Raw genomic sequence first — 23,265 nt, forward strand, 5'->3', positions numbered from 1 at the left:
ATGTACCCGTGCTAAGCTGTTGGGTCAAATAATTGTTTTTTGCATAAAAATAATGTTTAAATTTTATAAACACATTTAAAAAATAAAAAAAAAATATACGAATTCAAATGGGTCAAATAAATTATTTTATTCTAATTAAACGATAAAAAATAAACAATAATATTAGATGGACGAAAATATAACCTCTGTAGTTAGAGTCAACTTAACTCGAATTATTTCACCAAACTTATGGCTTAGATCAAGAAATTGAATAACTTAATAGAGAAAAAATAAAAATAAAATTATAAAGTTTATTTTTTTATATAAAATAAAGATGGAAAAAAAAATCTATAGTTCAAAGTGGTTCATAGCTTCAATTGTTTTTGCCAATTCTGGCGAATATTCGTCCGTTTTGGTTCAAATTTTCATAGCTAAGACATTGAATTCTCAGTTTGAGTCACTCCCGATAATAGCATATTCTCTAAAGGACCGTTTGTTTCTATGTTTTAAAAAATATTTTTAAAAAAATTTAATTTTTTTTATTTTTTTTATTAATTTTAAATTAATATATTTTTAATGTTTTTAAATAATTTTGATATGTTAATATTAAAAATAATTTTTTAAAAAATAAAAAAATATCTTTGATATATATTTTGATATAAAATATTATTTAAAAAATAATTATAATTTTATTGACAAATAAGCTCTTAATTAAGATCTTAATAAGATCTTCAAGTACTTGGAAGAGACTTTGAGTATGAGCTGGATTCGAAGAAAACGAATAGCATCAGACGTAGCTCCTAGCATGTGGCCAAGATTAGTCAAGACGGTCTAGTCATGTAGACCGCAAGTACCATGGGCCCTTTTTTTTCATTTAGCATCGCGACACTAAATTTTGTCCTGTTATGAGCTTATGCATTTTGTGGTTCATCTTGGTCAATGATTCTTTATGGGAATACCATTTAAGTGTTAAAAAAAACAATTAATTTTGAAGTATCTTAAAAAAAATATTAATTATTTTTTTATAAATAATTATTTAAAAAAAAAACAAAACATTTAAATTATCTTTAAAATATTATAAACAAAAATCCTAATTAATTTTTTTAATTTTTTATATATAAAAAAATTTAAACTACCTTTAAAATATTTTAAATAAAAATACTAATTATTTTTTAAAATATTTTTATTTATTTTAAAAAATATTAGGTAAAGTAAATCATTTTTTTATAAATGTTTTCTATTTTTTAAAATTAAACTATTCTAAACAAAATTTCTAATTAAAAATTTTTATCAATTATTTTTATTTTTTATAAAAAATTAAACATTTAACCTATCGTTGAAGTAATATAAATAAAAATCTTATTATTTTTTTAATATCCTTTATTTTTTTTATTTTTCATAGACTTTTAGATTTGCGCGGCCATGCCAGACCTATGAAACTTGGGTTAGGCGGTCATTTCTTGACTCAACATGCATCGGCAATTTTTAAAATAAAAAAATTGAAAAAGACAATGCTTTTTAATGATCATCTGAATATTGTAGTTCACAGTAGAAATATTTTATATACACAGTACTAACATAATGTTTTTTCCACTCGATTCAATGGACAACATGGATGAGTTGTTGCTTATGTAGCTGTGAATGTGGTTTAGATTTTTTTTAGTGTTTGTGGTTGGTGTGAGTAATAAAGAGGAAAGAGAATGAGACGATCGGACGAAGTAAAAAGAAGAAGAACCTATTTTCAAAGAGAAAGTGGCAATGTTGATTGGTGTGCTAGGATTGAGAAAAAAAGTTAATTTAAAAGAATTTATACTTTTTATAAACTCTAAATTTGGATGCAAAAATCATGACTTTGCATTATTTTAATTGAGTTTACTAATTTTAATTTTGTTAAGTATAATTTTATTAGTTTTCAAATTATATTATAAGTAATGTATAATCTTTTAAGTCGAATTTTGTTATTAATATTAGATATTTTTTTTCCAGTTCACGATGATAGCCTTTAACTTATTTTTTTGATATTAAAGATCATATCTTAACCTGTATTAAAAGTTTTTGGAATAAAAAGATTAAAAAGATAGAACTTTTTATGGTTCTCTGAACATTTATAGTGTAATTTACAGTGTAAATATTTTATTTAAACAGTATTAATATAATATGTTTTTTTACACGTTTTAAAGTATAGTATAATATATTACAAGACAAATTGAAATTAAGCTTTGTTACTGATTTGTTAGCTTAATTATTTTGGTTTTATACCGATGATAGCTAGATGATATTAAAGGTTTTTCCAATCCTTATCTAGCGATGCAGCTCCGACTCTTGCAAAAAAAAAAAAAAAAAAATTACCTGCATGAGTCATGTGATCTCACTATTTTAGCCTGCAAATTCAAACATGTGGAGCTAGATTTGAAAACTAAAAAATCAATTTCATTGACTTGGAATAATTGATGTCTAGTCTCTTGAACATCTATTTGTATCTCATGTTATAATTATGATAAATAAAACCTTTCCATCCACTTTAAAACCTTTCGATTTGGGTTTTTATTTTAAAGGTACAAGTATATAATTATCCTTACCCAAATATTTTGCATCTACATTATATTGTCAATGCCTATAAAATATAAGTTACATGCATTCATTTTTATTACATTATAGTATATTTTCCCTGTAATTTTTTATGGGAAAAGACAAGTACTTTACATAGTTGTGTTATTCTTAAATATCTAATTTTGTATGATTAAAGACTTGATTCTAATAAAAAATTTAATTTATTAACATTATTTTTTTTTATAATATTTTTGTAACTACTGCCATCAACTTTAATTTATTATAAAATATTGTTTTGTTGTGAATCCTCGTAAATCTTTAGCATTAACATCTCTTTATCCATGTTGGTCCGACCTTTATAATCATAATTATAAAATTATTTCTTGTTATCTCCGTTAGGCTTGCACAACTTCCCTTAACCTTTGATTGTTCTCGCTCATACTATAGAAGAAAACTATGATATATTCTAAAAAATCATTAATATATTAAGCTCTCTTGAAAAATAATATGTGAACTATTTACATATCAGCTTAGATTAACCTAACCTATATAGAAAAAAAACACTGAAACTATAAAAAATAAGTAAAATCCAAAAATAACATTAAAATAATAATGAAAAATCAGAAACATTTTATAGGTCTAATTTTAGAGCTTTCTCGACCTTGTCTGGCTCTAGCAGGCTAACTCCATAGGAAAAAAAAGCTCTATAGAACCTCCTCGTTAAATCTCAACTATATCTAAAGTTATGGTTATTTTTGTTAAAACAGCATTTGCCGCGTAGAGACTTCTCGACGATCTTTGCCTTGTTTAACTAATCCATAAACACATCTGCAAAATATTCAATGTCAAATTTAAACACACACACAGAGGAAGGATGGCGTTCTTCACTAATATCATTAGAAGAAGTCAAACTGGCAGAGGCGGCATAAAGAAAACCATGGAACTACTTGATTTTCTTCATCGTCTTCGTCGCCGTCTTAACCACCATCATCGTTTTCAACATGTTCGCAATTATCTCATCATCATTATTGGCGATTTGATCATTCTCACCGCCTTTTCCATCAGTACAACTCGAGTTGTTTATGCAGCTGTTGCAAACCGAAAGAGTAGCACCTAACATGGGTCCGGTGCCAATCCAGGGCGTGTGAGATTGACAAACACGGCAAAGAAGCGTTCTTGAATGTTTTGCAGCAAGAAAATTTGCACTGTGAACATATGCATCACAGGCTGAACACAGGATAGCTTGATCCGATTCACAGTGCATTTGTGCTAAAGAATCACAGAGCTCGCACTTTTTCATTTCTTTCCTCTCTCTTTGGAGTTGGGAGTAGACTAAGATAGATATTTTCTACGTGCACGTTCTGCTTTTATACAAGTTTCTGTTTATTTAGCCATTTCTCGGCCTAAAAAACAGAACACGTGATGCACAGCAACTTGCAGCTGTTCATATTTAAAACCTGCTTCTGATTTTTTTGAAAATTAGAAAAAAAAAAGTTAAAATTAAGTTTTCTTTTAAAAATTGGGGAATTTCCACATATTATTGTTTTTAGACAGATTTGATGTGTTATGTTTTACTACCAGAAAATCAATAAATACAAACGGAAATACCGAGAGAATATTTCCGTTGGTAAATTTCCGAGGGATTTTACCGACGAAAAGATTCTCTCGGTATATACCGAGGGAATTACCGTGGGAAAAAAAATAAAGCAAAGCAAAAAAAAAAATGACGTGTCATTTTTTACCAACAAAATTACCGACGGAATTTTTCGTTTGGTAATTCCGTCGATAAATCCATCAGGAAATTCATTGGTAAACTGTGAACATTGTTCATCATGTCAATTACAAAGGGAATTACCGATGAAATTTTTTCGTCGGTATTTTACAGAGAACTCCAGAACTGTTCATCTTCCAATTGCATTGTTAATTGTTTTACTTTACGGATAAAATCACCGACGGATTGAAAATTTGTCGGCGTGTTTTGGCGGTTTTCTGAAAAAATTCAATTTATCTAAAATTTTCATTTAAATATTACAAACGGAATCACCAACGGATTGAAAAATCCTCAGTAATTTTTGGTGGTTTCTAAAAAAATTTTACGAAATTAAAAATTTAAATTAAATACTACCGACGGAATAATTAAAAAATATTAATATTCAATTATCCGTCGGTAAATCCGTCGGTAACGCGCCCCAATAAAAAACCTGAATCCGCTTATTTCACAAGAGACAGACTCATTTCTTCATCTTCTTCTTCTTCTACTACTTCTACTTCTACTTCTACTTCTTCTTCTTCTTCTTCACTATATGTAAAAAACATCAATATCTATTTCTTTCTCTTCTTTTCTCTCCTCATCTCCTTCTCTTTTCCTCCATGCTCGGGTATGTCTTCTTCTTCCTTCTTCTTCTTTCTTCTTTTATCCTCTTAGTTTTTTTTAATTAATATGCTTCACGAATTTTTTTTCCTTAGCTTCACTTGCAAGTATATGAAGGTAAGATCTTTTTTTTTTTATTATTATTTTTTTTCATGATTTTTCACTATATTTGTTTTTTTATTTAATTTTAATTTATTTTGTTCTTAATAATTGTATAAATGTTGTAGTGAGTTTTTTTTTTTTTTTTCATATGAGATCAATTTTTAGTTGATTTATTTATAGGATTTTTAAATTTTTAGCAATTGCAACTTCATTTTTTTCATATGAATTTTTTAGTTGAATTAATTTTTTTGTTTTATTTATTTGTTACAAATTTGTTTGAGTTGATTTTCTTATTCTTTTTTCCAAGCATTCGAACCGGTTTTGGTTTTTTTTTTTTAATTTCATTTTGATTACTTTTTTTAATAAAAACTGAACCCAACCAAATTTGATCACCCCTAGCATCCATCACTTAAGAAAAGGATATACGAACACTCACATGTAGAGATCTTGAATACACCTTTTATTTACAAGCAGAGCATTAAAAACTTGTTTGTTTGATGAAAATTATTTTTTTGAAAAGTATTTTATTGATTTTCTATTATTTAATTACATTGTGAAAAATAGTTGATAAAATTTACTTTTTGATAAAAAAAAAATAGGTATAGATTTTAGATGGAGAAAAGTGTCCGGTTTAAAAGATTGGAAAGTATTTTCCATGAAGGCCCTTAAAAGTGGCACAATACTTCATTATATAAATAAATATACAATAATATATTTATAAAATACTTTCAAATATAGTATTATTAGGAAATAATAAATTACTAATATATTTAAATGGGAAATAATACATTGGGATATGTTAATAGCCAATATAAAAGTATAATAATTTGATATATTAGTGCATATAATAATACTTTAATTTAGATAATTTAATTTTCAATTCATATGTAAATATATAATTGCTGGGGATCTCGAGTTTATAGTTTTTGAAAGCGAGAACTCACCAGAGCTGATGTGTATGGCATACATTTTCATTGTTTGAGGCTGCATCGTTTTAGAATGAAGCTCCTGGAAGTGCATTTTGAAGCTGCCCTTTAATCCAATTCAGACCTGTACAGGCCCATCATGTATTTTTGCATAGAAATAATTTCAGCTGAGCTGATAAGAAAACCCATCCCATTAATTAGCTCCTTGAACTTGTAAGCTGGCCTAATACACTTCGGCCTAGCTTGCCCAGCAATTATTTGCACTTATAAGTTGAGTCTATTTGTTTTTGTGGTTTTAATATTTTTAAAAAGATTTAAATTTTTTTTATTTACTTTAAATTAATATATTTTTAGTGTTTTCAACTCATTTTAATATACTGATATCAAAAATAATTTTTTTAAAAATAAAAAAACATTATTAATAAGCATTTTGACATGAAAAATTATTTAAAAAATAACTAAAATCACGTTACCACCGAATAAGCTCTTAACAATTTAGCTAGCTAGATTCCTTTCTATGTGATTCTTTTGTTTTTTTCCTTCTGAAATATTCTAGGAAATGAACTATTAGGTTATGTGTTTAAAAGGACTACACAATTTAGCTAGCTAGATTCCTTTCTCTGTGAATCTTTTGTTTTTTTGCTTCTGAGATATTCTAGGAAATGAACTATTAGGTTATGTGTTTATATATACACACACTTAAAATCAATGGAGTCTTCACGCCATGGCAATTTAGAATCCAGAGTGATGACCTGATCAAACAGGAGCTAGCCCAAGCCAGATTGCAGTAGATGGAGTATATACTGAAAATGGAAGAGAGAAATAAAATGGGTGGATTGCAAAACGTAAAATGGAAGCTACAAAATATTTAGAAAGAAAGAAGAAGAAAAAAGAAAAGAAAAAGGCCCTACACCTCCCTAACAATGGCCTCTACCAGCCATTTTCTTGAATCCATCATCAAGCCAGGACTCAACCTAAACATAAGGGTACAAAACTCCATCTCATTCAAAGCTCCATCTCCATCTAGATCACCTTCTCTCAGCATGCACCTTGCTTCATCATCATTCATATCTTGGAATCCAAGCAATTTTGAATTCCTCTTCAAGCTCTCGAAGGTGATCAAACCCTTGTCTTCATCCACCAGCAACTGAAATCCATTAGACAACTCCTTCATAAACCCCTCAGCTCCCAACTTATCCACCATGGAAGGAAAGAAATCCTCAAACACAACCCCACTTCGCGACGCCATTGATTCGAAGCCAAGATAAGATGGAGAAACTCTGCAAGTTGTTGCGATGGAAATGGGACTGGGCAAGGGTCCATATTTATAGCTTGTAAGGAGAATATTATAAAGGCTTGGGAGCAAAGGAAAAGAAGTATTCGAGGAAAGATCAGTGGATGCGCATGTTAATGACAAAGAAAGTACAGATAATAGAGGTTAGACGTGAAGGAAGGTTGTTCTTACTGGCTTTTTGCAGCGTATGATCCGTGGCCATTTCTGCCATGAAATCGTTCTCCTTCCTCGAAGTTGCATGGGAAGGTGCCCACTTTAATTTTTGGTCGTGGGCATTTTCCTTGCCGCAAGTTCAACTTGTCTTGCTCAGGATTGTTTACAAAAACGCCACGCAATTCAATATTATGAAACAGTTCTTTTTTGTTTTGTTTTGACCACCTGGCACTGTTGAGGAGTTCAAGTTATAAATATTATAACTTTTACACTATAAATATTGTGTTAATAAACTTTTTCCATATAGTTTTTTTATTTTAATCTTGCTCCATAAATTACACTATAGTCTTGCTCTACAGACATAATTGATGTTGTCATTGCATCATCTATTTACGTACGTACTCATTTACTTAAACCTTTTAAAAGAAAAGTTAGAGTTTTTTAATTATCTTGAAAATTAAATCACAACTTCTTTTTTAACTTTTATCTTTAGTCTATCTAGCTAGATGTTTGATGTGATAACAAATATATAAAAAGATTGTAAAATTAAAAATGTAATACATAATTAAAAACTTATTATTAACTAATTTTACGGATTATAAAATTAATAATAATATAAATTTTTAATAATTTTAAGGTTTGTTGTGGTAGAAATTTGAAAACTTATTATTAATGTGGCAGGTGGATGGTTTCGATGTTGGGGATTTTTGGCTAATTGCGGTTTTGAGAATTTAATTTCCCACCCAAACCTTTCGTTTTTCCGTCAACATTACATGGAAATAATAAATGGAAAGCACATATTTTGACATTTATAGGGTAGTGATCGGTAAGCTTCAGGTATTTTCTATAAATTCCAAGAGAGGAAAGACATGGCGTAGTGAGCCTGACGTGCAGTGGACTTGGTACGTAGATGTTTTAGCAGCTTGCAGAAGGAAATGACAAGCAGCAAGAACAATGCCAAAAAAGGGCGTTGCTTCGGTGAAGATGGGTTGAGTATCATCTTTACAGCTTATGCAGTGACAGCTACTTCTCCAGAACTACTGCTGGAGGCTGGAAACGAATCTGGGGTTATACTAGGGAGGTCAATCAACCGTACAGGGAAAAAAAACAAAAAGATATTTGAATTTATAATTAATTTCTTATCTTTTGATTTTCTAATTTTTGTAATCCTTCATGCTTTAAGATTAAGGCAATATACGCTTGAACTTCCATGAGTTGAGTTGGTTTGGCAGGTAATGTTACATTACACGTTGAAACACACATATTTATAAAATTCAAATCAATCTGAAAGGTCGGCTTGGAATCTGGTAATTAATTCTGAATTTGGACCAGTTTATATTGAAAAAAAAATTAGCCTAATTTAATTTATTTAAAAAATTAAATTTATTTACAACATGATCAACCCATTCAAGATTTAGTCCCAACAAATGATAAATTTCTTTTTTAAAAAAAAAACATTTGATTTACCAATGAGAGCATATTGAAATGAGTGGGGATAAAGATTAAAAAAGAAGAAGAAGGAATGAGAACAAATCAAAATGAGCATGGATAAAACATATCAAAACTAGCGGGGATAAAGAAAGATTAAAAACAGAAAAAAGAAGAAGAAATAATAGATGAACTAGCGTCAGTGAAAGCAGAGAGGGATCTATAGAGTCGCCTTCCTAGCTATGGTTTTGTTAGTGAAAGTTTTGTTTGGATTTTTTTTGTTATAGAGCCCATAAGCTTTTAATTTATAATAATATTTTTTATATTTCAATATAAGTTAATCTGGTCTTGATATAGTTTAGAATTATAGAGTGTTTGGAAGTATGGCTATAATTATTTTTTAAAATATTTTTTTTATTTCAAAATACTTTAAAATAATATATATATTTTTAATATCAGCATATTAAAATAATTTGAAAACATCAACAATATATTAATTTGAAGAAAAAAATAAAATATTTTTAATTTTCTTAAAAACACTTTCAAAATGTAATGACAAACACTACCTTAATAGCTTTGAAAGCACATGATAAATCAATAGCAAGGAAAAAAAACAAGAAAGAAAAATGAAAAAAAAAAATGAAAAACTAACTCTCTCTCTCTCTTATGATAATTTTCAAAATCTACAAACAATCACAACCAAAACAATAAAAAAAAATTCATATAATTTATTTCTATTTTTTTAAAGCTGACACAAATATATTGAGAGATTAAGAACTTATTTGTTTTTGAAAAAAACAATTTCTTGGATACTACTTTCCTTATTTTTGTTTATGTTTGATGAATACATGGAAATTTAGGGAAAAAAATAATTTTTAATAAAAAAAGAAGTTAAGCTTTTACTCTAAAAAGTGTTTCCCTTTTCTTATCTTTGAAAAACACTTTCCTTTCTTTAAAAAGAAAACAACTCATAAAAGGAAATTGTGGTTGTTGCAAGTATATTTTAACTAGGTTATATATCTATAATATTAAATTTAAAATATTTATATTATATATATATAGTTATATTTTATAAAATAATTTATATATAAATATATGATATAATAAAAGAAATTCATTGTTACTCTTTTTATATCTCATTCTTTTATTGCAAGTGGTCATATATTTATATTTAATGTTATATATATGTTATATAAACTTGGAAAAAAAACATGAATAAATTATTTTCCAACTCATTTTATATAACATACCCAAAAACTATTGTTTTTTAATTTATCTTTTATAATATTATCAAATATCATAAAATAATTTATTTTTCAGAAAATCACTTAAAAAAATACTTTCCAACTTATAAACATGATTAAAAAAAGAAGAAGAAGAGAGATTTGAAGTTTGTCTTTCAAGGAGGAGTCCTTGCATTGGCCATTACTTTCATGCCATGTTAACACCAAGACTAATCCTCTATGATCCACTACTATAATCAGAATAAGAGAATGAACCGGAATAGTGTAGACCCAATATCGGGCCTCTCCATGGCCATAGTGGGCCTCCAATAGTAGGCTGAAAAGTCTTGTTTTCCAAAGCAGCCCAATTTTCATTCTCGTTAGCAGGACATTTGTGGGATAATCGATGAAATACTCTACATTATTAATAAATTTTATCGATAAAATAGCCTATCAAGTTATGCTTCAATTTTATTAATAATGCTCAACTCAAGCTTACAATATCTCTCTCGTTAATTTCAAACACGGCAACAATAAATAGTAATAAATTTTAATATATTTTCAAGTAAAAAATAGTTTGTATAGCAATTTCAAACACTAACTAAGATTAGCGGGATTAATTTATAATTTACTCAAATGATAATGTATGTAATGAATCTTTAGAAACTCGTTAGCATGACCCCTAACCTCGAGTTAAACAATGGGTGTAACTAACCCAGTTAGAATGTTTCCTCCGTGAAAATAAAAGATCAACTATATTTTAGATCCCATGGATCCCTTAATGTTTCAATTTGGTCCCTATAGTTTAAAATGTTTCCAACATTAACATGTTGTTTCAAAAGTCTTCAATTTGTGCCCATTTTTTCCATCCTTTTGTCTCTCTTTTCATGTTTTCTCTCTCTTCATTTTCTTCCCAACTCTTATTCATGCAATAATATCCCAAAAAAGTTCTTAGAAACAAAAGAATTCCAAAAGGTGATGTACAAATGTGCTTCATTGTTAGCTTAATTTCATTAACAATTATCGACAGGAGGTTATATTGGAATCCTTGAAAACTATAGGACTGATCTTGGAAAATATTAAATTACAGAAACCAAAATCCTGCTAAATTAAATTTTAGCATTTTAACATAATAAGTTTATTCAAAATGAGATTGCTTTGATTTTTTTTAAATAAAAAGAATCTTAGAGATGACCCAGTCAAGTTTCACTTGAGATTCTACGTATAAGCTTAGAAACATTAAACTAAAACCTAATCCAGACCGAGCTTTGAATCAGTAGCTTATCAGATCAACTTGTAAGGCCATACTAGGTTTAATAGAATGAACTATAAAAAACATTTAGCATTTGCACATTTTAGCATTTGATAATCCATTGTCTACAAGTACATGTTACAAGAAAAACAATCGTGACGGGAACTCATTATCTGGCATCAACACCTGTGACTGTCACGTAATTGATGGAACACTTTTCTTCGTTTTGATGGAGTCTTTCTTCATTGATGTGGTGTTTCCTTTCAGCAAATGGCGGTTGCTTTGGGGTTGCAAGATAAGAAATTTCACTATTCAGCATTGAAACGACAGTAGAAGCTGATGGCCTATCTTCTGGGAATTCTTGAACACACAGTAGGCCTATATGAATGCATCTAAATATTTCCGCCTGCGAGCTCGGATCGGATATTGCTGGATCTACTAGAGCTGAAATGTTGCCTTCGTTCCACAGTTTCCATGCCTGCGAAGTGAAAGTGGTGGCACAGATAAGAAAATAGCAATTTAAATGTTGTCGGAAATGAAATCCAAGCATTACATATGACTGCTGCGTTGAGTTTTATGGACATACAAATCCTAAGAGACTCAAAGCTTGCTCATTCCCGTAGAAACTAGTGTTTCTTCTCCCGCTTACAATCTCTAACAGCAAAACTCCAAAGCTGTAGACATCTGATTTCTCAGAAAATCTACCTTCCATTGCATATTCAGGGGATATATAGCCACTGCACATAAGCAACAATGAAATATTAGAGACATTTTTGAGACAATAACGTGATTCTGTAAAATGACTGGAATTTCAGAAAGGTAAGGATGCTTACTAGGTTCCGACAACTCTTATGGTATTGGCTTGATCTTCATCGCCTCCAAATATCCTGGCCGCTCCGAAATCTGAGATTTTTGGCTTAAGTTCTGGGTCCAACAAAATGTTGCTTGCCTTTAGATCTCGATGGATAATTCTTAGTCTAGAATCCCTGTGGAGATAAAGGAGACCTCGGCAGATTCCTTCGATAATGTTGAAGCGCTTTTTCCAATCCAGAAGTTGTTTTCTGAGAGGATCTAGACAAATTGCAGCCCAGAAAAAAAGTGTGAGAGGGTAAATAAATGACTAGATCAAAGACACAAATCTCTTAATTGTATTTACTTCAGATAGGGCAATCAGCTCTAACCATAGAGAAATGCATCCAAGCTTTTGTTTGGCATGTACTCATAGACCAACAGCTTTTCTTCTCCTTCAACACAGCAACCAAGAAGTCTTACAAGATTCCTATGTTGCAGTTTAGAAATCACCTCAACCTCATTCATAAATTCTTTGAGCCCTTGCCCAGATGCTCTTGAGAGTCTTTTCACTGCTATTTCCTTTCCATCTGACAATTTTCCCTTGATAATCACATCAATATTTTAGCAAGTTGTTCAATTTAATTCAATAACCATAAAAACTCCTTTAGAGGAACAGCATTACCTTGTACACTGGACCGAAACCACCCTGGCCAAGCTTATTTGAAAGATCAAAGCCGTCTGTTGCAGCTGTCAGACTCTCTAAACTGAATAGTGGTAGCTCCTGCAGTTTAACATGGTCCATGCTGTCTCCAGTCATGTCTCTATCCAAAAATGACGGATGTTTTTCATTCGTATCAGAAGGCAACTTCTCTCCTCCTTCCTTCCTCGCTGAGTTAGATTCAAGACACAAGTCTTAGCCCAAATTGCATGTTTTTCCAATCTACTAATTTGATTTACGAGAATTTGTATATTACCTCTATGTTTAGACCTGAACCTCCATGTCAAAAGAGCACAGATCATGGCACTGGTGATTGTTCCTACAACGGCACTTACAATGACAATCACTTTTTTCCTATCGTTTCCATCTGCAAGTCATAAATCTTTCAATTAACTAACTGTTTTTAAGCCATTGAAAGATTGCTAGGAAATCAGGAAGGCAACAAAAAGATCTACCTAATTCGGAATACGCCATTCGAATGTAAAGATCTGCACCACCTGTGGGAAACTCCTGTACATCAATTAGATCTCCAATCCATGACATGCAACCAATACCAGAGTTATACGCATACGCTATGCAAGAACAATTTGTCAAGCACCTGTCTTTGCATTCAATTTCAGTCAAACGAGACCATTGTGCTAAGTCAGGCACCTTCATTTTACCTAGCTTCAAAAAGACATCATTTTTTCCTGCAGCTTCACTCCCGCTCTTTACTCTCTCACACTGCAATGATTTCCTCCTGATACAACCACTAGTCCAGTTTCCTCTATACCATTCCTCTGGATTGTTTGGCTCAAACCCTCTTAAACAGCTGCAGATAGGCGATGCCTGTGCATTACAGCTTCCAAAAGGGCCACATCTGGCGTAAAATTCACAATCAAACATTGGAACACTCCATAGAACAATCCGATCCTCCATGCCATGCTCCCAACGTGTTTGTTCTAGTTGTCCTTGTGAAGTCAAAACAAAGCTCGACAAAAAAGACTGATTAGCATAAGAGAAAGTAAGATCAATAGTACCTTCTCCATCATCTACAAGATTGAGCCCATCAACAGCAGCAGAATTCATATAAGGAACTCCAATAAAGACCTGACGGTTCCACGGACCACTCCGAAAATACGGATAATTATCCTTCCATATGAATATCTCAGGTATGTCTAGGCGATTAAGACCCGCAGAGAAGCTTCCAATGGATGGATCAGTAGCACTTTTCCATGATGTTATAAGTATCTTCTCACCTGTTCTTTTATTGGCGCTTAATTTCATATTCGAAAAGAATGTATCGGAAGGATGTTGGAAGCTCTCCCACATGATTTCTTCGTTGTTGTTATCTCGCAAAACAAGGTTTCCGGTGTCGGAGAGCTGTGCACTTGAATTTGAAACAAAATTCGACACATTACTTGACCAAAGAATCTCTTGCTGCCCATTCAGAACAACAAGATTGCCATCTTTGGATATGGCCAGAATCCCAGATGAGTCATTTAGCGGTTTGTTTCTATTAGCTACCCATATGGCTGTCACTACAGGAACTTCATTAAACCAAATTCCTACATATCGATCGGTGGAATTAACAGGGCTGAAAAATCCCAGTGTGTATATACTTCCATTAGAGACTATAGCCTCTGGATCCCTCAGGAATTGGGTTGATGTGATGGTATCTATAGCAGTGATAATCTCTACGCAAAAAGAAGATGTTAAGAGAAGCAGAGCCAATGAAATTTTGCCTCTGCCAAGTCCCATAATTTCTAATTGCTAATTCTCGATGAGCATGGGATACATTACACTACTACGCTTTAATATTAACTTTTCTCAACTGGCAGCAATGGAAAAAAATTCCTTCCCTTGTGCTTGGACCAGCTTAAGCGTAAAAGGAAGACTTTTTGTTCTGATATTTTAATATAATTTATATTATTTTTATTATAATTTTTCAAGTGAAATTTTTTTATTATTTTATACTTAATTTTTATTAAATAAATAAAAATAATAAGATTCAAACTTATAATCAATTAATTATTAAGATTTTAATATCATATAAAAAATTATTTTAATCCAATAACTTAAATTTTTAAATAATATTTTAAAAATATAATTTCTATTATTTGATAATAAAATGCAGGGGAGACTTGTTGAAATCTAAATAGTATCAATCCTAGCCAAACCTGTCTAGAGAACACAGCCAAAGTCAATTTTTCCATCAGCTGTCAATCACGATGATAATAATGCGTGCAAAAACCAAGGTATTATCATGTTTTTGAACCTAGGTATTGCCAGGGCTCCACTTAACAGAAAATTATACGAAAGAACCAAGGCAGGGGTCTTCGATAAAACAGCATTGCTTGTTTACCAAGGCAGGAGGATTCCTTGCAAGCCATCGATATTTACTTTGTTTCATTGATGGACTTCAACTCGAGAAAAAATCAAATTTGGCAACAGTATTGTCACAATCCAGATTTTGAGACCATGATCATAGAAGCTACTTTATAGAGACTTCACTCTTATGCTAAACCTCAAAATATAAATATCATAAAAGAAATATATAGAAAATTTATTTATAATCTTTTAAATATTGCTCAAAACCAATAAAACTGGAAAACGCAAGCCTAAACCCATGTGTTACAGCCAGTTCGGGGCCATTGTCCTGCTTAGTGGCAGGATAGACATATACTGATCATAACACCAATCCTCTACATCATCTCAAATAGAAAAAAGAAAAAGAAAAAGAAAAGTGCATGATAACATGGGATTTTATCTAGCCATTTGTGATCAATAACCATGTCTATCAATCAACATACAGAAGAGAAGAGAGAAAGTAACTAGTTTTGGCTACAATGGCATATTCACATCAGGCGTTCTAATTCCTTCACTGGTATTTTGAGTGTCGGATTCAGAAGCCTGATGACATGCTAATATGCTACAAGTATACTAGTTGCTACCTCTCGGAAATGACTGTAGACAGAACAAGTACAAGCTAAGTCCTTTACTCAAATTGTGTAAGATCCTATCAATCTACTACAGTGTTTATCCTTCTTTATTCAACAACTATGAGAATGTATGAACTAAGGAACTCAAGTTTTGATCCAGAACTCCAGTCTATTGTCCTTCTGTAATGTTAACAGCAAGTTTTTAATGTTTCTTATATTGAATGGTCTATTTATCGACGAATTTGCCTCAGTAAATGCAAGCTTTATCGTAGTAGAAGATCAAGTCAATTAACTCATCAGTGGATGCTCAAACTGATCCAAAAGGGAAGCATTTAACATTTTGATATTTTACATAAGTGATCTAGATTTACATGTAACAGAAAAATATTGCCTCAAACTCGTTACCTATCGCCCTCCAATAACAGTAAATGATATGTCATTAGAACATATCGTTTGGCTCCATTGAAGGGAGTCCATATCGAAACCAAGTGCAGGTTTCTTGGGAGCAGGAAGATCCACAATTTCGCTGTGAAGCATTGAAATGATTGTAGGCACAGCTGGCCTATATTTTGCAAACTCTTGAACACACAATAGACCTACATGCATGCTTCTATAAACTTCATCTTGATAACATGGATCAGATAGTACTTGTGTTAGGATATTACCACTTATGTGCCAGCCCATCCTTTTGGCAGCATCTGCGGCCCATCCTTTAGAAGAGGATAGCTAGCATTGTCAAAGAAAAAGACTACAATGGTGGGTTATTGGTGAAAGTTTGAACTTGTCAAAGAAAGAAGTTACAATAGTGGGTTATTGATGGTAGCTTGAGATTGTCAAAGAAGTTACACCAACTAATGATAAAGAATGGCCATCATTATTGAAAAAAGAGCAGGAAGAGCGGCCATTGAAGCCTATAAATAAAATCACCATTGATAACCGGAATTGAGAGAAATATGTGAGAAGAGAGAAAGAGGAAAGGGCTGTCAAGAGCAGTAGTCCGGCAGCCTTGTGCAGCAATGGGTAATGAGAGTTGAGTTGAGTAAATATGATCCTTTTCCTCCATATATATGCGTATTGTAATCTTTTTTATCTTTAATAATATGAACTGCTCCCGTGAATGTAAACTGAATACAGCTGGTAATTCCTGAAGTTTAACTTTGCCCCCACTGTTCCTTTTGCTCTTCCTCTTCCTTTCTGATTAAAATTCAGAGAGTAAGCATCATTGAAATTGCAAAACTCTAAATATCCAAAACAAACTAGTACTGAAAAGCTTTTACCTCCATGTTTAACCATGCACCTCCATGAAAGAAATGCACAGATTGAAAAGGCAACTGTTCCGAAAATCACTGTTATTCTGATAACTATCTTCATGCTTTTCCTTTTATCTGCAAATAAAATTGCTACATTTATTTGACAAAACAAACTACTCGAGGAGATCGGCTGCATCAACTTCTAACATGAATACTCGTACACAAAACATTAGCAGTAGCACAAAAGAAGAAAATATGAAGCTTTACCAAGTTCTGAACATGCTAAGCGAAGGTAAAAGATCTGCCCCGCCATAGGAAAACTTCTGTATATCAATTAAGCTTCTGGTCCACAACATGCAGCCAATACCCTTGTAATATGAATAAGCTATACAGGAACAATTACTTAAGCATTCATTTCTGCATTCTAGTTCTGAATACAGAGACGACCACTCTGCAAAGTCTGGTACTTTGATCATCTCAAGCTTCAAGAACCCATCTTTTGGGTTCACTTCTCATATATTTTGTGTTTCTGTGCATTCTAGTGGTGTCCTCCTAATGCAATCACTTGTCCAGTTTCCTTTATTCCATTCATCTGGATTTTTTGGAACAAACCCTCTCAAACAGCTGCAGATTGGTGAATTCACAGCATTACAGCTTCCAAATGCTCCACACTTTCCATAATTTATTCCAATCCTGGTTCCCACTTTCCAGGCTCTTTCTATCAATTTTCCATCGGAACGCAAAACAAAATTGCTATTAGGCTGATTTATATAAGTGAAACTTAGAGACACGACTCCATCTGCAGTTTTTGCAAGATTAAATCCATCCAGATAAACAGAGTTCATCTCAGGAATACCAATAAAGATCTGACCATTACATGGATCACACCGCCAATATGGACTCTTATAGTTCCACACAAATACTTCGGGAATTCTTAAGGGATCCATGGAAGCAGAGAAGCGTCCGACGGATGGATCAGAAGGGCTTATCCATGATGTTAGTACTGTCGACTCGCCAGTTCTTGCGTTAGCACCAAGTCTCATATTTGGCAAGAGTGTATTACAAGGCCGCTGAAAACTCTCCCATATGACATTTCCATTGTTTTTACCGAGCAAGACAAGGTTTCCGTCATCCGTAAGCTGTGCACTTGAGTCTTTAACTCCAGCTGAAACATTTGATGACCAAAGAATCTCTTGCTGACCATTCAAAACTACTAGTCTCCCATATGACATTTGATGTTTTTGTGGGCATAGAATCGAATGCTGAATAATTTTGAGATGAATTATATAGTGAAATTTTCTAAAAAATTATTTGAAACTTACAAATAAATTTAAAAGTTTCTATAAATTTTTTGGATTTTTCTGATATAAAATAAAAGTTTAGCCGAATATCAAAATAAAATAAAATAAAATAAAGGGATTGGCCCAGAATACAAGCTCAGTTATTTTTCTGTTTTTTTTGGTGGATCAGCTCAGCCCGTATTGATTGGGTTGGACCTGACTGGGCACTTCCAACAGTAACAAGGTAATTATATTAGCGCAATAACAAATGAAATGATTTTGCCAAGTGAGGAAGAGGAAGAACTTACCTGGTGGCTAGAGGAGAAGGCGTGCGGTTGCTGATCGACTAGCCTCTTCTTGCTTTCCCTTCCTCTAGTGTTTTCTTTCTTGTTCTCTGGCTTTCTTTTGATTTTGTTGCTGGTGTGGTTCGTCTGTTTGTTCTCCTTGATTTCCTGTCTCCCTCTGTTTTATGTTCCTTTGTGTTTTCTGGTTCTTCTCCCCCGTGTTTGTTCCTTCGCGTTTGTGTGTTTTGTTCTCGGTCTTATGCTCTCCCCAGTTTTCTCTATCTTCTTCCTCCTCTGGTTTTCCGGTCTAAGTTCTCTGTTTGTGGCCTTTCTCTGGCTTTTATAAGGCCAGAGAATGCCATGCGGTCGTGGCTTGGTAACGACATGCATTATGGGGGTGAAGGATAGCAGCCGGGAGGCGTGCGCCGTGACTGAAACGGTTTTAGTGCCTTTACTGCTGAAACGGTTCCTGAGAAAGAAGATGATGAATACTTTTTTGAAACGGCTCCGTTTGTCCCTAGAAATGGCTAGTTTCAATTTGCCTTCTGAAATTCTGACATTTAACAATTAAGCTCTAATTCTTGGATTAAACTTTGATTATACTAATTTAAAATTTAATTAAATTTCTAAACTTATAAATTCTTTTAATTTTTAACCAATTGACTTCCATATTTATAATTCAATCATTATTAGTTCTCAAATTTTTAATTTGTATTGTCTTAAATCAATTCTTAAATTATTTTTATTCATTTAATTTTTTTTTGTTATTTATTATTTTTGTATATGTTTGTTTTTGAAAAATTTAAAAATTGAATTACGACATTAATCATTTTTAATTATGGAAAAATCAAATTTCATTTTCTAAGCATTTTTTTTCTCTAACAAATTGGAGACCAAGCCAATAGTCACTAGGGACACATGTCATGCATAAACATGAAAACAAATTAGTGCTAATACATCAATGATGGAGAGTCTTGATTATAGCTTTCTGTCTAAGCGTTGAAACTCCATTTCAACCGCATAAAAAATATCAATGTTAAACCAATGATGCTTCTAAGTTCTAAGTAGAACGCGGTTGACTCAGTCAAATCAAATTAGTAGTGGGGAGGGACTCATTTAATCAATAGCATAATGCAGGACCAAATGAGTGATTAGCCTCACTCTTTTCTCATCTGAAGACTTGGCTGGCACATTAGTCCTCTCTTTTCCACAGAATGTTCAAACTGTACCCCTGATCGTCCTGCGTCCTGCCCTCAAACCCATTTATCACATTTATATTTTGGCAAAACGTTTTCTGAACTTGCAAGTTCTTATAAGCTTTTGAGTATTCTGTTCTAAATTTCCCACCTCTTAAGATGTTTTTGCCTCAAGCTTTATAGTATACTAGTTAGATATATAAAAAAAACTAAGATTTAAAAATCTTGGGTTTTTCTTCAAAGCTATACCTAAAAATCTTAGGTTTGGCTGCAACGCCTGACTTAAGAGTAATATTTATAATATTAATAATAACATTAAACTTGCATTATCTAAGTTTAAGTAGGTCTGGCTGCAACACCGGATCCAAGAATATTGGATGTGGGTCTGGCTATAAGGTCGTGTCATAAAAATATGATAATTAAATAGATTAATTAAAAAAAAAACAAAGAAAAAAAATCAACATGAAGAAAAAAACTAATAAAGAAAAAGAAAAAAAATTTGAATTAATTGGGTTAATCTTTTAAACCAGGTTATCCCGTAAAATTTGGAATTCAAGTCATGAAAGTTTGATAATTAAATAGAAAAAAATGACAAGTTTACCCAGAATTAATTGGGTTAACCCATCAAACCAAATTAACCCGTCAAGTTCAGGATACGTGTCATGAAAGTATGATAATTAAATAGAAAGAAAATTAACTTTAACAAACTAAACTAAATGAAAAAAATAATTAAAAAAAATCCAGGTTAACTCGTCAAATCAGATTAACCCATCAAATCCAAGATCCGTATAATAAAAATCTGATAACTAAATAAAAAAAAATTAACATTAATAAACTAAATTAAACAAAAAAAATTCATAAAAAAAGTTAAATAATAATAATAATAATAATAATAATAATATATTAATAAATAAATATATTAAAAAACAAAAAAAGTAAAAGATGTGGGAAAGCTACATTAGTTTTCCTACCTTTTATAGTATTACTTAATGAGAGGAGCCGCTAGGCCTTCCCTCATGCATGCATCACGTTAGTGTCTACCAAGAATTTCTCAATTTTGAAATTCTAAATAGGGTTTTGAGTGTCTTAGTTTCCAAATTTCCAACTGATTTGACACGGAAAATGTAGCTTGAAATTCGGGCAAGGGATGCAGATACACCCACTGAAAACATAGTGCCAAAATCATCTTCCAGAGTAGAAATGATAGTTGGTGCATTTCCATACAGGTAGCTGTGCCAAAATCATCTGATTTTGGACTTGAGGTGGATGCCATGATCAAGTCATGAAGAGGAAATAGAGAAGATAGGACTGGTGAGTGTTCATTCGCCATATCTACAGAAACTATGCTCTGTTCTGGCTATGGAATGTTGAGTATATGGACAGCAATCATACAAACAGTTTTGATTTCTCTGTGGCCTGTTGGTTTTTGTTTCACATTCATTCGTATTATTGGCAGTAGGTCAAAGGTTCGATTGTGGTGACTTGAAAACAGAATTTTGATTATACCACTCTTTGTTTTGGCCGGTGGATCGATGCACTAGTCTGGACGGTAATTAAGAAATTAATAATATATATAATAATATTTTTGAAATAAACTAGTTTGAGTAAGAACTTAATCATGGGACATTAGTTATATATATTCCACGATAAGAGTATTTTTTTAGTTAATTTATACAACATTAATCCACCAGGTAATTTTAAGAACTCATTTTTTATATGAATTTAGTATATTCAAAGAAATTTAATAAAAATAAATAAATAGTATTGTAAATTTAAAATAATATTTGTCAAATAACGAGACATAATTTGTCTCTCTTAAGATTTTTTTAATTATCTCATGAAATTAGTAGACTTGCTATTGATGCTATTGATGTGCTTTCCTCTTCTTATCGATGAATAAATTTCTTTAGTTATATGACTTGGATACTTGAGACCTTTTTTTTTTTTTTTTTAAGAAAATGATGATACCCATTAATAATAATAAAAAAAAATATAAGATTTTTTTTAGAACTCATTTGAGTTATTATGTTTGTGGATCTATCATTGAGTTTCGTATTAAAATTATAATCTAGTGCCACAAGATTTTCTTGAATTTTTTTCTCTTGTTATTTATCATTTTTTCCCTCAAAAAATGATTCAGTTGATAGGTATTCAAAAAATTGATAAGTGGTTTAGAAGAATAATAAGAAGAAAAGACAAGCATGGCTCCCTCCTCCTCCTCCTCCTCCTCTTCAGTTCACAGACAGGTCGGCCCCCGGCTTATGTGATAGTCACATGAAATCATGGAGGCTTTGGGATTGAAGGCAACGTGGTAGCTTTAACAACTTGTCGCGTTGCATCACACCACGGCCGTCCTCATCTACTACTCTATCCTCTTCTGTATATAATATAGCGACTAGCGATCTTTCTTTTTGGAGGTGCGTAGTTGGTAACGCAATTTTTTTTTTAATTAGAAATAATACTTTTTTATTTTATTTTTTTATATGAGTATATTAAAATTATTAAAAAAATAATTTAATATTGTTTTAAAAGAACAAACAATTTAAAAAAAGAGTGTGTTTTTTCTCGTGGTTTCACCGTGTGCATCTTTTCCCCCCGTGTAAAAGTTGGAGACCACAAGCTGCTCATATTTGACTGTCTTTTCAAGTCGTGCTTTTTAAATCCATTGAATAGCTGCCTTGTGATTAAACTATGCCTTGTTGCATCCGGGGACTCAAGTTGAAGACTTTCGAGGATTAAACTAGCCTTGGTAAGCTGCGGACCAGGCCATTTTTTTCTTCCAAAAAAATAATATTTATCTACTTGCAAGTGTATTCAAGTGTATTTTAGAAAAAAGAAAGAAAAATATTTGATTTAGGTTATAGATGCAATTGTAATAAATAAGTTGGTTTTAATTTAATTAAATAAATAAAAAAGAAAATGATAGCAGATAGATTCACAACCCATTAATATATAAAAGAATAAAACGGAGTAAAAAAATGACATAAAAAATGTTCTAGTTAATTTTTTTTTTAAAATTGGTTCTTAAGTATTGGAATGAATTTTTTTTTTATTTTTTTTTTTTGTTAGACTGAAGTAGACCATTTATATTCAAATTAGTAAATTAATTGAGAATTTTTACCTAAACAGCGAATCATGTATTTGATCTTCCATCTTCCACTCTAGCTATCTTGATTTTTATTTTTTTTTTACTTTTCGAAAGCAAGAATGTTAGGTATTTCGAGGAAGCATCATCCACAGATGAAGATTGACCCACATATTCTCTTATCTGTTCCCTTCCATGCATTACAGTCCAAATAAAGGGCCATCGGTTTATTCTTAGGCCTTGGCCGCCATAGAAACATTTTCTTGTTCTTTAAAGTTTAATCATTACAGCAATTTCACTTTAGAAGGAACCCGAGAAGAGGAAGAAACCGTCCAATTTGATGACTCTGGCAGCTATGCTTTGATGGCTAAAGCACTAAATTATTGACGATCTTTTCTTTTTCCCAAATAATTTTTGAAATGTTTTAGTGGAGCTGAAGGAATTTCTTCTTTATTAGGTAC

At 31.7% G+C, this 23,265-nt stretch overlaps 2 protein-coding genes and 1 long non-coding RNA gene across 6 annotated transcripts; all 3 read right to left on the minus strand.

The window, feature by feature from the left end:
• Nucleotides 1-6,738: 6,738 nt before the first annotated feature.
• LOC118058761 (calcium-binding protein PBP1) lies at nt 6,739-7,313 on the minus strand. The gene has a single exon (XM_035071516.2). It carries the CDS (start codon nt 7,175-7,177, stop codon nt 6,836-6,838), a length of 342 nt encoding a protein of 113 aa, XP_034927407.1. The 5' UTR covers nt 7,178-7,313; the 3' UTR covers nt 6,739-6,835.
• A 3,904-nt stretch (nt 7,314-11,217) lies between these two features.
• Nucleotides 11,218-14,646, minus strand: LOC118058593 (G-type lectin S-receptor-like serine/threonine-protein kinase At1g11330). 3 transcript variants are annotated; one of them, XM_073408841.1, is made up of 8 exons: nt 13,808-14,646; nt 13,244-13,729; nt 13,045-13,155; nt 12,753-12,958; nt 12,460-12,670; nt 12,112-12,349; nt 11,865-12,015; nt 11,218-11,756 (listed from the first exon to the last, which is right to left on the minus strand). In XM_073408841.1, the coding sequence occupies exons 1-8, from the start codon at nt 14,526-14,528 to the stop codon at nt 11,448-11,450; spliced, it is 2,433 nt and encodes an 810-aa protein (XP_073264942.1). In that variant the 5' UTR covers nt 14,529-14,646; the 3' UTR covers nt 11,218-11,447. The 3 variants fall into 3 exon arrangements, with proteins under 3 accessions (XP_073264942.1, XP_073264943.1, XP_034927200.1); XM_073408842.1 differs by having other exon boundaries at nt 13,244-13,360; nt 13,451-14,646; XM_035071309.2 differs by having other exon boundaries at nt 13,244-14,645.
• Nucleotides 14,647-15,758: 1,112 nt separating this feature from the next.
• LOC118058792 (uncharacterized) lies at nt 15,759-19,104 on the minus strand. 2 transcript variants are annotated; one of them, XR_012169753.1, is made up of 3 exons: nt 18,548-19,104; nt 16,987-18,221; nt 15,759-16,903 (listed from the first exon to the last, which is right to left on the minus strand). It is a non-coding gene; the product is annotated as an uncharacterized lncRNA (long non-coding RNA). The 2 variants fall into 2 exon arrangements; XR_004689232.2 differs by having other exon boundaries at nt 16,987-17,094; nt 17,227-19,095.
• Between the last annotated feature and the right edge of the window lie 4,161 nt (nt 19,105-23,265).

Source organism: Populus alba, chromosome 4, assembly GCF_005239225.2.
Source record: "Populus alba chromosome 4, ASM523922v2, whole genome shotgun sequence".
Lineage (NCBI taxonomy): Eukaryota > Viridiplantae > Streptophyta > Magnoliopsida > Malpighiales > Salicaceae > Populus > Populus alba.

Bases quoted from the DNA above. Each gene is read 5' to 3' on its own strand.
- LOC118058761 (XM_035071516.2), bottom strand. From the start codon at position 7,177: ATGGCGTCGCGAAGTGGGGTTGTGTTTGAGGATTTCTTTCCTTCCATG.
- LOC118058593 (XM_035071309.2), bottom strand. From the start codon at position 14,528: ATGGGACTTGGCAGAGGCAAAATTTCATTGGCTCTGCTTCTCTTAACA. The intron at 13,156-13,243 runs GTAGATCTTTTT...TATGACTTGCAG, and splicing joins AATGGCGTATTCCGAATTAG to ATGGAAACGATAGGAAAAAA. The intron at 12,959-13,044 runs GTAATATACAAA...AATCTAACTCAG, and splicing joins GTTCAGGTCTAAACATAGAG to CGAGGAAGGAAGGAGGAGAG.